The sequence below is a fragment of the Centroberyx affinis genome, unplaced genomic scaffold (assembly GCF_046629955.1).
Source record: "Centroberyx affinis isolate AG114_WGS23_722 - 3 ecotype Tasmania unplaced genomic scaffold, CSIRO-AGI_Caff_v1 ptg000216l_1, whole genome shotgun sequence".
In the NCBI taxonomy this organism is placed as follows: Eukaryota; Metazoa; Chordata; class Actinopteri; order Beryciformes; family Berycidae; genus Centroberyx; species Centroberyx affinis.
The window spans coordinates 1-16835 of NW_027278907.1; the positions used below are offsets into that span (position 1 = coordinate 1).

The 16835-nt window shown below is 40.7% G+C and overlaps 1 protein-coding gene across 1 annotated transcript; it reads right to left on the reverse strand.

Annotated features, from left to right (window-relative positions):
• Positions 1–32: 32 nt before the first annotated feature.
• On the reverse strand, positions 33–16091 carry LOC139662621 (myotubularin-related protein 9-like). Its single transcript, XM_071541327.1, has 11 exons — positions 16061–16091; positions 14312–14530; positions 12074–12182; positions 11748–11873; positions 11262–11435; positions 10836–11053; positions 10381–10542; positions 9711–9852; positions 9144–9364; positions 8095–8246; positions 33–1830 (listed from the first exon to the last, which is right to left on the reverse strand). The coding sequence occupies exons 2-11, from the start codon at positions 14491–14493 to the stop codon at positions 1667–1669; spliced, it is 1650 nt and encodes a 549-aa protein (XP_071397428.1). The 5' UTR covers positions 14494–14530; positions 16061–16091; the 3' UTR covers positions 33–1666.
• Positions 16092–16835: the final 744 nt, after the last annotated feature.

Below are 16835 nucleotides of genomic sequence, written 5' to 3' on the forward strand. Positions count from 1 at the left end.
TACAGTATGTAGGATACTGTATACTACTGGTGTGTTTTCACATTCAGCATTAAGATGTTTTTTGGCCAATGTGGCAACAACAACTGGCAAGTACTGAAAGTAAAAACAATAATGTTAAATACAAGAAATAAGCCCGTTGTTTTTTTTATATTGTAGCATATGTTGTATGAGAATATGACTTATATACAGTAAATGAAATGCCTTTCACACAAAGTGCCTTAGTTTTAGATAATATCATTAAACTACGAAACAGCAGGTATGCGTTTTGTTCAATAATGTACAATATTTTTAAGCACACAAACCTCCACTCGTTCCTTCCGAGTCAACGACCAATTTTGGCAACACTCGTTTTCAAATAGAAAAAAATCATGTGTCCAACACAAATTCTAACTATGGCAATGAGGTCCTGAACAATATTACATTCCCAGGGCAGCTGACGGACATTCACTGTTTTATAAAGTCACATTACAGAGGCATGTGTGCTAAGCATATGAAAACCACATTAAAGATTACATTAAAAGTCTTTCTTGCGTGCTTTCAAATCTCTGGCCGTGACAGTGTTTGGAATGTAATGTAATGAATGATCTAAGAAACATACAAGTATCAAGACATTTTGTTCAGAGCTATATTGAGCAAGTCTTCCCTCTCATTATAAAGTGGTTACTCTGATGTCGACCCTACCTACACTAAACTATTACATCATCTCAACATGCAGCAAAGCCACATGCTGCCTACTAGTACCCTATATGTTGCCATAGTTACTCTGCAGCGCTCCAGAGTGTCATATATATTCAGCAGGATGTCTGGTAAAAAGGCGTACCATGTAGTCTCATGAGTACAGGAACATTTACGTGCCGTTTTTTTCTCTAAACGTTCTCCTCCTAAATCCTGATATAACAATAGCTTGTCCACTCCTGAGCAAGATCAATGCCCGCAGACAGCTAGGAGTCCAAAATCTAGTGTTGTTATAACACATTGTGTGTATGTAACTGAGGTGGTGAATGTGAGGTGTAGGGGTTTAACAAGGCTTAGCAGCTGTGAATGCAGCTGACTAGGCGAAGCATGATGTCAGGATCCCTACATTATATGTCTGTACATGCGTACATGGCATGCAAACTGATATTGGGGTCGTATGAGAGGAAGCATGTTCAGCTTTCAGTGGCGCTCTGAGGAATGACTGGCTGTGGGGTTTTTTTGTTGTTTCCGAATCTTTATCTTGCCCTCCTTTCTGCTTCCTTTCAATTAGATGACATGGCAAAATACTTTGGGAATGTGTGGTTTTCTTCCTTTAAGCATATGTGGTTTCAGGGAGGCACAGTTTCAATTCATTCAGTCATACAAGCTGTGTGTAGAATAACTGCTCACTAACTGCATGAAAGCAAAATGGAAGAGAGGTTGATTTTTGAAGGTTATCATTTTAGCTTCTAGGCCAAGTCCATTTAATTTTTAATCAGTACAGGCAACAAACAAACGTGTAAGGACTATCTTGTGATGAAAATAATAAAAAATGTACAATTTCTCATATACATGACTGAACTGAAATAGAAATACATTTAATCCCCAACTCAAAGCCTCAAACAGGGCTAACGTTTATCTTTTTTCTTCTTTAGTTTTCTCATTTTCTACCTCTCTATCTTCCATCTTGCCTCCATGTCCGGGTCTCGCTCTAGGGGGTCTGCAGCAGAGGGTCTTCGGTCTCCAGCTGGGCCAGCTGCCTGCGCAGGCTGTTGACTTTGTTCTGCAGCTCCTTGTTGTACTCGATGATATGAACCATTTCCTCGTACGCCTCGTCCAAACACTTGGAGGAGCGGTTCCAGCGAAGGAACACTCCTGTAATGTAGGAGAGAGAGTACTGTTAGCTTTCAATTCACTGATCGTATATGGCAAGAATTGTAAAGAGGAACACCTGCTACAATGAAGAAGTTTCACTCATTTCTATTCTGCACTACATACTACATTCGAAAAAGCAGCACATTGAAAATATAGAGCATTTATATAGACAGATAGGTGCCATATTTATCCCAGGGAGAAATTCAACTGTCACAGCAGCAACACACAACATAACAAAATGCTGTAATAAGGCCAATAAAAAAACATTATTAAGGTTTAGCAGAAGTGCAGAGTCTCTGTGTGCTCTGCAACCAACCATCTTCTAATTGAGGTAACTAAAATAAAAATTGTTAAAAAAAAATATACCTGATTATGTACAAAAAAGTCAAAATGTTTCAGTGATTTAAAAAACATTAGAAGAACGACAGCGTAGCAGTTGGCAAAAAAGGGTCAAGATCCTGTCTGTGGTTCTGCGGTTTATTGGTGGCACAGGTAGCGATAAATATAGAAATGCCATCGCAACTGAAGAGTATGTCACATGGCATCCTATAAAATAGTGTGGGGGGGTGAACTGGTTGTGCAACACCTTTCCTACAGCATCTGTGTTGGATGCTGGGTGGGGTGTTGTTGCAAACTGGACTGCTACACCGGATAGACAAGCGTGACCTAAGAGATGTTCTGTATGAGTGGAATGTACAGCACAATAAGTAGGTCGCCTGCCACTCAGTATGGTACCAAGCGGGGTGATGTCCTGAACTTGTTCAGGTCAGCGCTCTGGGACAAGACAACAAAACACCCGTAGATGATGCTCTTCTATGTTTCATGCCTCTAATTTAGAAATGGTGGCGTTTTTCAAGATGTGACTCTATTAACAAATCCAAGTCCTTTAAAATGAAAGAGTTACAGCTCTTCAATTCACCTTACAAAATAATTATTTCAGATTATTGGGCAGACACTGGGAATATATCCAAACCTCCAGACATCTAATCTCAACAGTATACTAGATTAGATGAACATGCACTAAATAAACCAGGAATGAAGTATGTGGTGATTAAATATTGTATATTTTGTGAAAAACAGAATTTCCTTAAATTGCAATTAAAAGCAAATTATTGCAAATTAGACTGCACAGGGTATTTGTATATTTCATGTCATAAATAAATGGGTTTTGCTCCAAAATCAGACACCCATCATTTGAAAAAAGTGAAACCTCTTACAAAATGATTGATAGCAAAAATTAAAAAGAAATTATGGTACATTGTAAAGGATAGTGGGAACTTAAGCCCTTGGTAAACAAAATGCTAAAGGTTTTACAGATTGGATTCTCTACATTTTAGAGATAATGAATGATTAACTTGGTATGATATATAGCATTTTGGAATAAAACTCTTCAAACGAAGGCCTGCAACTTTGATGTATTCTGGTGATATAAAAATTACACTAGTCTGAATGACATCATTAAAGAAAGGCTCTACTTTGGTCAATTTAATACAGCAAGCTGTATGATCTGTCAAATATTAGCATCACCCTGCAAATTAAAATTCACACATTAAAATTCACATGCCTCCAGCATTCTTCTTCAAATGAATATTGAAATATGACATATTTAATTCCAGATTAGTAGGAATAAAACATTGTGTGTGCCTGGATGGCATAAGTATTAGCAATAGGAAAAAATATATATATATAATATATAATATATAATATGTCCCTGGATGACACAGATACGACTGACAGGATTAAAGCATCTGTGTGTCTCTGGATGATACAATAAATACTAGGCTATAGAAAATTGCAGCTTAAGTTTCCCATTTCTAGAACATGGAGCCCTTAAAAAGCCTGCTTTACTTTTTGTGCACAACTTCTAAAGGAAATAACACAGCAGTATATTTCAGCAGTAGTATTTCTTTTCTGTGTTTGTACTTGATAAAACAGCAGCATGTCTCCACAGCAGAGAGACCTGCCTAGTTAGAGCACAGCAGTCGTGCGCTCAGCATGACACAGCAACTTCTGATCTATGGTTTTATGAAGATTGGGTATGCACCATCACAGTCCTCTTTAGTGTCAACAGCAAGAGCTGGAGATTTGAACTTTCCCAGCAGTACAAGCAGCATGCGTGTACCGTGTAGCATTTCACGCTCTCCAGTCAGACCAGTCTTGTATGTCCCAATTCATGTGGAATGAGGGTGTGGCTCTCACGCTTTGGGCTTTAGAAGGGGCCCCTCGCGCAGCCATGTTTGAACTTAATGACCCCTCCTCTGTCTAGACCCCCTTCTGTATGCAGGGCCTTTATGTTGAGCTGATGCAAGAATCAGCAAAACTTGCAGTTCAGGCAAAGATTCCCCTGGGACGTCCCAGAAGCTAGCTCCCCAGAACACCCAATTATAGAAATGAACTCCATCCTTCTTACTTAAACAATTTCCAAGAGAAATGTTTTAGGATGTATAATCAGATCTTATCACTATCATCGAGTTTGGACCGGTAAAGCCCTTTGCTAGGACTTTCCAAAACTAGATTCCTGTAATACATCCTTTTGAAAGCAATGATAAATCATAATAATTCAGTCTTATTTGATATGTTCATGTTGCTTAATGAAATACAGTAAAGTCCAACCCTTTTCACTATCACAGAATTTATGAAATGTTAAAGTATTTCCAGGGGATGCTTGATGTGGAAAAGCAAAAAGCATGCTCTTCTCTAACATAGACTGTCAATGTGTCTATGATAATGCCCAATTTCAACTAAAACACCCCCATCCAATTAATCCTAGCTTGTAACTCCTGAATTATTTCATGTCCATATATCACCAGAACATTATTTAAAATCTTGATTTGTGGAAGGGTTCTGCTTGAGCAAAGCATGCTCTTTTTTAGCACCAGTCTGCTTCACATTCATACAGTTCGACTCACACTTGGGAGCAGCCTGATACAACCACATTCTTCTACTGTTGGCCGCTGAGCAGCTCTACTGCAGTTGGAGGTTAAGTTTCTTGCTCAAGGCCACCTCAGAGGTGGCTGCTGGGGGAGAAGAGAGCACTATGCATTCACTTCACCCACGCAGATTTTCTCATACTTCAGGGTATTCCAATCACAAGCTTTCCTGTCACAAGCCTGTATCGCTATTCAAGTTCAAGTTCATTTATATATGTGTATAGCCCTTTATCACAAGCATGTCTCAAAGGACTTTACAGAGAATGAGTCTAGATAGCCTCGACAAGATATAACTGATCAACAATCAATTGTAGGACAGAGTTATACAAGAAAAACACAAAGAAGCAGAACAAAGCACAAGACACACAATAGCATGTTTTAGCAAGACACAGAAAGCCTACCAAGCTATTATTGCACTGCTCTCTGTGGGTTGAAACTTTCAAACTTTCAAACTTTTTGCTGATTGGCGTGTGGCCAGAAGTGCAACATATTTGAAAGTTTCATCCCTTTGACATCACCGATTGGGTTGATTTTGTGTTGATGATCAAGTAGAGAGTTTATATAATATTTGATAACCTCTGACATTCATGATCTTTGTTGGGCGTTGCCTAATAAACTCTAATCTTCTTATGGTGTACAAATTAACAAATTAGCCGCAGGTTCAGATACTTTATCTGCTGTGGGAGTCAGTCTTTCCACAGACAAGTGGAAAAGTGTGCCACAGCGCTAAGATTAGCATGCATATGACTGCTAACTGATAACTAGTAGTAAACTGCTCCTGTTGCCTCCCAGCGTCATAGGAGCTCAGGTGTCAGTGAGCACACCTACTGAGCGACCTATAATAAGACAACCATGCAGGCCAAATGCATCATCGGCGTGCCGGAGAAGCAATCTAAGCAATGTTGAAAATGTACAGGTGCTGAAAACCAGTGGAAAGTCATATGAGCTAAATGGTCTAATGCACATTGTGACCTCTTCATGTAATGTGTTTCACGAGGTAGGTGATCAGAAGTGAAAGTCTGCTACTGACAAAGTTAAGAACATGTTTCAGGGTTTGTTTGTACCGTAATGCAAATAACAAGTCTCGTGATTTACCTGCCTATTATTTTATTGCATTTTATTATGTTTGCACGGTATACTATTATGTACGTTGTATTTGGGCTGATGACACATAATTTCTACTGTTAATTACTTACTGCCAAATGTTGATTTGTATGAGGGGTGGTGTTTATTGTGATTAACGTGTCACATGCTGTGTTAATAGGCCAAGTGACTAGACTGTAGGGCTGGGTATCGTTTAAAAAATTATGATACCAGTACCAATACCAGTAGCCTTAAAGTGATACCGATACCAATAGAGTACTTCATTCGATACCTTTTTTTTTACATTTCGGTGGCATCTCGGCACGCTGAACTGCCAACTCCGTCACATACACCACGCTCGACTTCACCACCACAGACTGTATGGGTTGTAGCTGCTGCGGTAGCGGGCCAATCACACGTCGCATTAAATCAAAGAACGCTTGCGGTGATTGGCTGCGAGCAAAACCACACAAAAAGTCATTTTTTTCTAGATCTGTGTACAAAAAGTATCGAATGCAGGTATTGTTTGGCTGGAGAAGTTTCCATACTACTTGGTACTGGGTTATTTCGGTCGATACATTAAAAGGTATCGAGTACCGATACCCAGCCCTACAAGACTGGGGGGATTATGTTGTTTTAAGTTTTTAATAGCTTTATTATAGCATTTTATGTTATTTTTTGTGTCTCAAATGTGTTGCTGACAGCAGCAATTACATTTCCCTTGGAGATAAAAAAAAAAAAAAAATAAGTAAGCATATATGAATTTACTGTATGTATGTATGTATGTATGTATGTATGTATGTATGTATGTATGTATGTATGTATGTAACTTTGAACATTTTGAAAATGTGAACAGGGAACTATTATGTATAGATTATTTACTAGTTGCTTATGAAGTCACCCCCTTTATCTCCCAGAGTGGTGAAATCAACGCTGCCCCCCTCTGGTGAAATTTCTGAATGTCAATATAAACAATGAAATACTAAGAAGAAACAAATCACAAATGAGAAGAGGAAAGATGTAGGACAGCATATCACAGGCAAATGCATAAGTTTCCCCATCCATCATGTGTGCAATACTCCTTATACTCTCACTCTTCCTGCAGTAACCTTACTGTGAACTCTGTGATGTTTTGTGATTCATGTTTCTTTATATCATCATCAGTCATCATAGTCAGCAGTTTATTCAACAACTCCATAGCAGCCTTCTCCAAAACAACTGAAGTCAGTGGGGACCAGTTCTTCAGAGTTCCAAAAAGACCTACAGTATATTTACACCATCATTTCATGCAAATCTTAACTACAGCTGACTGATTTGCAACAAATAATGGTGTATAGGTCTTTCTATTCACAGTGTGATTGTTTGGCTGTTTTTGTTTTGGAACTCTAAAGAACTGGTCCCCATTGACTTCAGTTGTTTTGGAGAAGGCTGCTACCAAGTTGTGCTGCCAACCTCTCTGTGTGTTATATAGACTAACAAATTTCACCTGTGTTTCATTTGGCTTGAGGGTGAGTAGATGATGGCAGAATTTTCATTTTTGGGTGAACTATTCCTTTAACTCTGCCCCCCCCTTATTCACTACCTATTAAGCATTATTATTTATTTAGATGTTTACTTATTTATTCTACTAGTGCAGTGCCCGTTCACTTTGAGCCCCACTGCTGCACAGAGCGCTGTTCGCCCCGCCCCACTGCTGCACGTTGTCCACTTGTTTATTTAAAGTTTATTAATATTGAACGTGTCGCGTGTCCAATCCGACACTGCACGTCCTTGGGTCCCCAGCAATACACCCGCCAAGTGTGAAGTAGATCAGACGAACGGTTCTCGAGATATGCGAAGGACACACATACAGACAGAGATTCCTTGCTTTATAGTATGATAACAGCACTTGACTGAATGTTAAGCCCTCCTTTTTACTGCTTGAATGTTTTTTGTTTGTTTTTTAACTATCCTGGCTTCATAATTGCCCCCTCTGGATAAATAAAGATTTTCAACTGAATTGAACAGAAATATAATTTATTGAAGAAGACTGAAGACTGGAAACAGGAAAGCAAAAACAGAAAGATTCAACAGAACAGCATGAGTCAAACCCACACTGTAATGTCATAAATCCAATCCTGTTCAATTCAGTTGCTGTAGCCTTTGATTTGGACTTTTATGGGTAATTCCGGATAGCGTTTCATATCCTGAGTGTGACGTAAACCAACACTAATATATGATATTAGAGTTGAGTATTGTTTATGATTCTTACCTTCCCACAGCAGCAGGCTCTGCGGGGCCACGGAGGGCCAGATCACAAGGCTGTTGGCCTCATAGAGCGGGTTGGACAGACGCTCCAGTTCCTGGGGCCGATTCACCCATGACCAAAGAGACACCGTCTTCTCAGGCAGAGACAGTTTGGCCCTATAAAGGGAGAGGGAGGTTGCAGGTAAACCAAAAAAGGCGGAGGTTGCCTAAACCTTGGAGAAGTATGTTTGTAACCGGCACATTGACAGTTTGGGCTGACTGGGCAAATTTAGGCGGGTAAAGTGACTGAAGTGAGTGACCTCGACTGTGGTTGTTCTCCTTGCCCTCAACAACCACAGTTGAGGTGGCTTTGGGCAAGTCACTTCATCCACAGCTGTTCAGTGGCCAACAGTAGAAGACTGTGGGCAGCTGCCAAGTACAAATGAGGAACTGTATGAATCAGGGCGTTGCTGAAAGACATACTCAGACACATACTCAAGATCATTTTCAGCATTGCGTAATTTCCCTTTTTTCCTTAACATTCTATCTAAGCAAAATTAAAACTTCTTGGCTATATCCTGTATCACCACACCAATGACAAAACTTTTCCAACCATTGTGTTGGCACATAGTGCTAAGATCTTCTATGAATCATATCGGCCCTCACAACTGTGGAAAAATTGGAGCGGAGCTTTTACTTTCCACATCAATCGTGATTCATGTCTGGGCTGCCCTACATGGTGCAACGAAACCCCTTTATCCTACTGGGTTGTGTCCTTGGCTATGAGATTACAGGCAGAGTAAGGTGGACCTCTAGACTTGAAATACAAAAAAGACAAAGTGGACTTATGTGTAAATCAATAAAGATACAGACAGGTAGTATGTAAACTACCTGTCTGTATCTTTATTGATTTACACATAAAGACAGGTAGTATGTAAACTAGTAAAATAAATAACTAATAGAGGCTCAGTGTAGGTCTATAATATGTTACAGCAGAGTAGGCCCATGCACTTCAAAAACATAGTATATGACCGACATAAGCCAGTACAGCATCCAGAACAGGCCCAGACTGACCTCTCGGCTGCACTGTTGCCCATGAAGGTGCCAAACTGGGAAGCGTAGGCATGCTCGAAGAGCTGCACCAGGAAGTTCTCGCTGAATTCAAAGGAGCATGGAAACTGGCGCAGGATCTGCCACACACAGTCCAAGAACAGCAGGAAGACAGGAGCTTCTTGGCGAGGCTTGCTGTTGGAGTAGGCTGACTGGGCGCAGCGCTGCTGGAACGGGTGGCCCGCCTGGGGAGCAGGTCACAGAGGAGGGAGGGGTCATGAAGAGAAAGGCCAGGACCCATGTCCGTCTTAGAACACAAACACTTAGGAGACCAGTCATCATGATTTTAACTGAGGTAAGAAATTGACTATGTCTCTGTAACCCGAGTTGTGCTCACATCATTAACCCCATGCACCCCTATTCAATTTTGGTTAGGAGAGTCATGTGTCATCAGTCTTGTGTCAGTCTTCTCCCCTGTAGCACCTAGATGTGAATATTTAAAGGCATTTCACTCTGTAAAAATATAGAAAAATAAAGAGCATGCAAATTCAGGCTAATAATATCTGCACTTGAAAGTTGAGAGAAGCTCACCTGGAGCCACTCTCGTTCCACCAGGCCTTGAAAGCCCCTAATGGTCCTGCAGGCCGGATCCAGGATGATCTGGGCCAGGGAGGTCACCTGCAGGGTGGAGTCTGTCCCCTCTGTGCCGTGAACAAGCACCGATGCTCCCTCCCTGAGACAAAAATACATGCTGGCTACTCTAATGTTTTAAAGAAAACATAAACCAATAACACAGAGAAACTGCCATGCTTGTTCCGACAAGGGGCTTCTATCAGTCAAGCACTTGCTGTACAGAATGTACAGAGCAGATGCCATGTAGAATTACTGTTTGTACCACCTGTATAACCACACTCATTGCAATATTATTATTATAACATTATGTTAGCTAGCTTAACTTGGCTACAAGGAGGCCAGAGAGTAGTTTGTTACAACTATGATGTGGGTATTCATTTTTCATCAAAAACAATCAATTGAACCAAAGTAATATCTGTCATATTCCTAGGACCCTAGCACACACCTGTTGTCTTTTTATGCACCATTCAGAACAATACAATAGATATACACAATGGCAGCACTCACACACATGCATTGCTAATTGCATTGCTACAACTTCTGAGACATAAACATCATGCACAGTATGAAAATCTGCTGGAATGGTGATGTACTGATTACAGGTGCTGGACAAGTTTAAGTCCCTGACCTGTCAATACACTGTGCAGCCAGGCAGGCGGTGGTGAGGATCTCTTTGACGTGGGTCTGCCAGCTGGAAGCCTCTAACTTGCTCAACCAGCGGTCCATGCTGTGCGACTGGTCGTTGCAGGCCTCCACCAGCTTAATCAGGCTCTCCTGGAGGACATTAGACCTGGAAATGACAGAATGGTTGGATGTAACATAAGATCCAAACACTGTTAAAAAATCTGTGTATGAGAGGATCCTGTAGGTGTCATTCTAGCACTCATATCGTGAATCATAGTATTATTATATTAGTATTATATCAAATGGTATCCTGACATCTTTGACAATACCCAGCCCTAGTAAAAAATACTGTATTCATGAAGAGTAGTTTATGATTATGATAACAAATATGAATGATACATCAGTGCAAAGATCAATTATCAATTAAAAGAGCACTTAAAGCCAATAGCGACCGCCCACCTTTCGATGGCCTTATGGATCCTCCTCCACTGGGGGTAGTTAGCCTCAGACTCAAACCCTCCACCGCGAGCTTTGGCCTGCTGGGCCACATTGATGGTGCGTGTGTCAATAACATAGCCGCGTTTGCCCGGCCGCAGGGTGGCGTTGATGAGCTTCTCGTCCTCCTTGCACCGCCGTCCGTTGGTGCCTGTCAGAGGCTGCCCCGCGCGCATCATCACCTGGTGGAAGTGATTATAAGGCTTTTCAAGAAGCGGCAATTTTCATGAGACATTTTCTACAAATGGGACAATCCATGCTACTAAAACTAAACCATACCTGCTAAAAGCATTGTGTTATATTACAGTTAGCCACTACATGTTTAAAAAAAATTATGTATTGCAAAAACAATCACAACCGTATTAACTTAATTTCCCATGATGTGCTCACCATGCCGTTCTTCTTGTGGTAGTAGCTAAGTACTGGGAAGCGGCCACCGTAACGGAAGGTGGCTACTTTCCTCAGTGTGTCGTCGTCAACATCTTTGGGCACTGCCACTAGATGGGGGTATGACGGACACACACTGAAGTCCTTGTTGACTTCGCTCAGTCTCCACTCATCTGTCTGAGGGAGGAGATGGTGTTGGGTTAAGACAAGAGTGTCAAACCATGTACCACAGAGGGCCAAGAGTATGCAGGTTTTCATTCCAACCGAAGACTACAACAGATTATTACAGTGATTAGTTCCTCTTCTCTGTCTGAAGTTGTGCTAATCAGTAAAATCAGCCGGTGTAGTATTTGGTTGGAATGAAAACCTGCTTACTCTCAGCCTTCCATGGCACATGGTTTGACCCCCCTGGGTAAAGAGAATGACTTTAACGATGTCTTAGCCTACCTATAGCCAATACAAAGTTATTATCGTTGATCATGTCCATACCATAGACTCCAAGTCTTTAAAGGAATCATCTGGAAGGAACGAGTTCCAGCCATCGTCTATGACTTCAAACATGGGCCGGTAGAAGAAGGGGTACATCAGCGAGACTGAATCAAGAGTGGACAGGGCCTAGAGACGCATAAGAAATATCAATTAGCAACACATTTTCTTTAGTCACATGTGGAATTTAATCTGACATTACAAGGTGAAAAACATCTCAAAAAGTAAAGGTGAATATTTTGTAGTAAACAATAGTTGAAAAAGAGATGGTGTGTGTGTGTGTGTATAGTCTGTATTGCATATTTGGGATACATTGGCCTCCTTCTTACCTCAATAGAGCTGGCTATGTTGAGACACTCCTCCATGCCAGGGATGTCCAGCTGGATCACCCTCAAGTCTTTACACTTCACTATGATGGTTCCAAGAGACCCAACAAATCTGAAAGACATGTTGAAGATTTGATCCAAAAGGGAAGCACAGCAGAGAAGACAATTGTCTTGGGGTGGACTTGAATTAACTTGCTGCTTTGTCAGCAATCACACCTATAATGTGATGATCATCACAGACGGACGATGAAAAAATCGCCAGTTTTCCCAATTGCAAACTACATGGAATAGACAAAATAACAGAAACAACATATGAAATATGACTTCAACTTTGAACTAAATCACAATTACAAAGGCATCCACACAGTCACTCATGATAAGCTGAATGCCAGCTATCAATATGTGTCCGGTTTAAAAAAAAGGTCTGACAATGGCCACTTTTATGAAATTGAAATATGTGAAATAAATGAGTTTATTATCATTATTATTGTTGTTATTAACTACAACAACAACAACAACAACAACAATAATAATAATAAAACATTTAATTTATTATTTATTATGTCACGTGGCAAGGGAAAGTCATGAAAGGGAAACAGTCATGAAAACCATGACAACATATTTCAAACACGGACAAACTGCACTGGCAAAGAGGAACAGTAGTCACAAGCCCAAGTTAACTGACTGGGACAGACAGACTCTTAACAAGACAGTTGCTAAACAACACAAATGTGAAAAACTACCACAGTATTGAAGCATCATCTATGTGACACAGAACCAACAAAACTGTACATTGTGAGCTTCACAAAGCTGGAATTTATGGCAGAGCTGCCATTCAGAAACTGCTTGTATCCAAGGCCATTACACAAAGATGCATATCCTGGTGTAAAAAGCATTAAACCTGGTCGACTGAGCAATGGAAAAACAGTAATATTGTCTGATGAGTGATTTTTCCACTGTTTCTCCTACATGTGGAAGTGTTGTTTGTATGTTTGGAGAAAGATGCCTTTAACCCGCAGTGTCTGTTGGCAACTGAAGAGACATGGTGGTTGTTTTGGGAAGCCATCTCATGGGAGTCATTAGGTGTGATAATTTCTCTGCATGGTGGTATGATGGCAAAGGAATATGAGGCCATTTTACAGGACCAGGTGCAGCCTATAGTGCAAATGAAGTTCCCTCATAATATCCCCATATTCCAAAACGATAATATCTCCATTATACACGGCTAAACAAATTCAAGACTTGGTTTTATGAACACCAGGATGAAGTGAAATGCCTTCCATGCCTCCCCAACCACCGGATCTTAACATAATACAACAATTATGGGAAGTTCTGGAGCGCAGAGTGCAAGTGGATTTCAGTCTCCTTCATCCCTCAAGGAACTGGAGGCTTTCCTTCTTGAGGAATGGTAATAATATCCCATGCATCCTGAGTGCAGTGGGATATTCAGGACCTGTATGGCAGCATTTCAGTGAGGATTGAATCCATCCTGAAGGATGGCCCTACACCTTATTAAGTAGTTGATATTAATACATTTGTTAGTGTTGTGGAAATTCTGCAATAAAGGAGAGCAACAATAAACTTGTCTTTCTGGCTATTTATTTAAGCATTTGCAAATGGGCTCAAGCATACAGAGAACAGAGGTCTCCACAGCAATGAGCAGCGATCTGCTCTTAAGTATATTTATACATCTCCGTGAGCCTGGAAAGAAAGGAACTGCTACCGAGTATGGTCTCTTCATCCTCGCTATCTGTCTGCCTCGGACAGACAGGTTCACCTCAGACAGTCGGACAGTTTCACCCACCTCCCAGCCGCAGCTTCCTCTTTTCTCTTAACAAACAAGCTGAGCGCAGGGAGTGTGGGGATCCTGCTCAAATTGGCTCTGCTCATGCAAAAGGAGTTGTGACCTGGTCATGACCTGGTCACACAAGTTATTATATTATAGTATAGTCAGTAGTTTTCCACTTCTACAGCACAGTACACAGTCTAAGTTGTATTTTTCCAGCACAGTTAGTGTTTCTGTTATTTTGTCCCCCTCTGTATATTAATAAATTATAGCTAGCTATACTACCTCCACAACAATTATATGCTTCCTAGCAGAGGTATAAATACCGCTACTTTTTCAGATGTCAGGTGAATCTTAAGTAGAAATAATGAAATAACATTTTAATATAGACATTCCATGAAAAGCAATCAAGGAAAAAAGTTTTACAATCCCCATGACAGTAAGTACAGCCTCACCTCTTCTCTATGGAGTCAATGTTGGAGTGAAGCAGCCAGAGTTCTTCTGTGTTGTCCTGTCTGGAGGAGAGAATGAGGTGATGACCAGTCAAGCACAGCGTCCCCTCCACCGTGGGCATGAAGGGCCGATGGAGGACAACCCCATCGACCCGGGGCGTCTTTATCAGCTCTGCAAACTCCATGACCTGACCTGAAAAAAGAGGTGCAGACAGCCCAGATCTGGGGAAAGATGTAGAATTATTGATTGGTAGCAAAGGAGGGTGGGGAAGGTTTGAGCTAGGGCTGGGCGATAATTCTATATTATCGTTTATCGTCTTTCAGTGGAATCATATCGTGATGATATGAAGATATTTTAATATCATGACACATTTCTGCTGTCTAAATTGATGATGACAAGCAAATTTTACTTAAAAACTCTCATAAAAAGAGGTATGGTTAGGAATATTATTTGAAAATTTCTGTTTTGTTTGACACCACACCTAACATTACCATTCAATTCAATGAGATGAACATTCATTTGATTATTTAACGTGATTTTGCATACACAAACCATATCGTGATATATATTGATATCGAGAAAAATCCTTAAGATTATCATGATATTGATTCCAACCATATCGCCCAGCCCTAGTTTGAGCCATCCTAATATTTGACACAAGTGTAAGACATTCACCTGCTTTCAACACAAAACAATATTAAAGTCACCCACACTACCATGCACCTACGTCTGGCTTATACCTAGATCACATTAACCAACCATTTCTCAGCTTAATAATGAAACTTAATTGTATCAGCAAACCGTAAGCTTAATTATCACAATTCCACCAAAAGCTGAGAACGATGTACCACTACCCACTCCTGCTAGCCATCCCTCATATGAGTCAAGAGATAATTTCCATATTCTAGACCCCAACTGGCATCCTTTCTTTCCATCCATCCAGAGACAATCACTGCTCCTTTTGGTTGCTTCTGAGTGTTTGTGGCCTGCAGTAATCCCTGACCATGAGACCCGAACTCCCTGAGCAAATTTCCAGCATCACCGTTTACCCCTGGCCGCTGGTTCAGTGTATCAGTGTTCAGTGTGAGTCCTATGGACCAGATGACTGGTGCTGGTTGCTGGCCTATACCTATTTACATATGTCAATCCCTAGCTTCCCCTGACTGTCACTGCTTGTTCAACTTGTTCATCTTCGTGTACAAAGCCAATTCGACGCTTAGGGCTCTCTCTCCTGATAATGAATGCAATCCTTCGCTTCCATATTCCAAAATTATTTCCAGCTTGCAAGAATAATCATTTTCTTTTGCACATTTTTTTTTAATTTTCAGTAAATAGGAACTCGCCAGTAATGACAGAACAGTGTCAGGTGACTGAATTCACTTGGACAGTGGTATAAGCTGCTACAGCTAGCTCACATTATCTCACTAAAGCCTTTTCCTGCTTGGCACATGCTGCACATTACCTGGCTGGCTACAGGTGTCGTGCAAGACAATGTAAATTAACATTAAATTAAATACCGAAATGATCTGTCTGCTAGCCAAGGTTGGCTTAAGTCAGGAAATGAAGTGGCTAACGTTAGCTAGCCAATAGTGATAGAAACAGGAACACCGGCCGTACAAAGTCTCCATGTCACTGTAAAATTCTGATATAAAATTTGATGTCGTGCATACAGTACATGTAAAAGACACAAATTAACAATTTTTTCTAAGTGGTCAACAATAAACATCGATGCTAAAGTGAAATGCAGTTACCTATCTCTTCGTTGATGTTGGTGCTGGGCGAGACTGTGGTACGTTTACAAAAACATGCCGACTGGAACAATTTGAAGTCGGACATTGGTTCCGCGTAAATTGCACAGCAAATTCCGCATCGCTTAAACTTTAAACACAAACAAACGCTATAGTTGATATTAAAACTTAGCTCTAGGCCTCCGTTTGTTGCAACACTCATCGATGACTAGGCGTATTGTGTCAACATCTAGACTTTCTCTTAATGCTCGACCTCTAGTAGAAAGAAAACACTAGGTAGCCACTGATAGGGTTGCAGGGGTGTGAATATTCATGCCTCCTGCACAGGGGAAGCACACTTTGAAACAGCTAAACAAAGTTTTCATGTTGGCATTGCATCCCTTCCAAGGTCAAACATTTTAAATTACTGTATATCAGGGATGGGCATGATCATGCTTTTAATTCAGTAGTTGCCTAATTAAATTGCTATACATCAACAGCAGAGATTTTGACATGAAATTAATTATCTCTGCATTTTGGCCATTTCATCTGTTAGTCACCGCCTGTATGAATCATACAATGATATCAAAAAGAAACACTAGGTGGTGACAGTGAAACATTTATTGGAGAGGTTTGTGGTGGTAAAGGACTCACCCTCTTTGGTCCATAATGCAAATCAGCTTGATTCAAGATGTCTGGAAGGTAAGAGTGTTGCACAGATCATGTGAAGGAAATCAATGTGTTGGTCTGGTATGGGGGCGTGGGGGCGGTGCTGATGCTACACACAAGTCAGATTTGT

Coding starts and splice junctions, on each gene's coding strand:
- LOC139662621 (XM_071541327.1), bottom strand. CDS start 14,493: ATGGAGTTTGCAGAGCTGATAAAGACGCCCCGGGTCGATGGGGTTGTC. Junction 11,436..11,747: donor TTAAAGACTTGGAGTCTATG/GTATGGACATGA, acceptor CTCCTCCCTCAG/ACAGATGAGTGGAGACTGAG. Junction 10,543..10,835: donor ATCCATAAGGCCATCGAAAG/GTGGGCGGTCGC, acceptor TGTCATTTCCAG/GTCTAATGTCCTCCAGGAGA.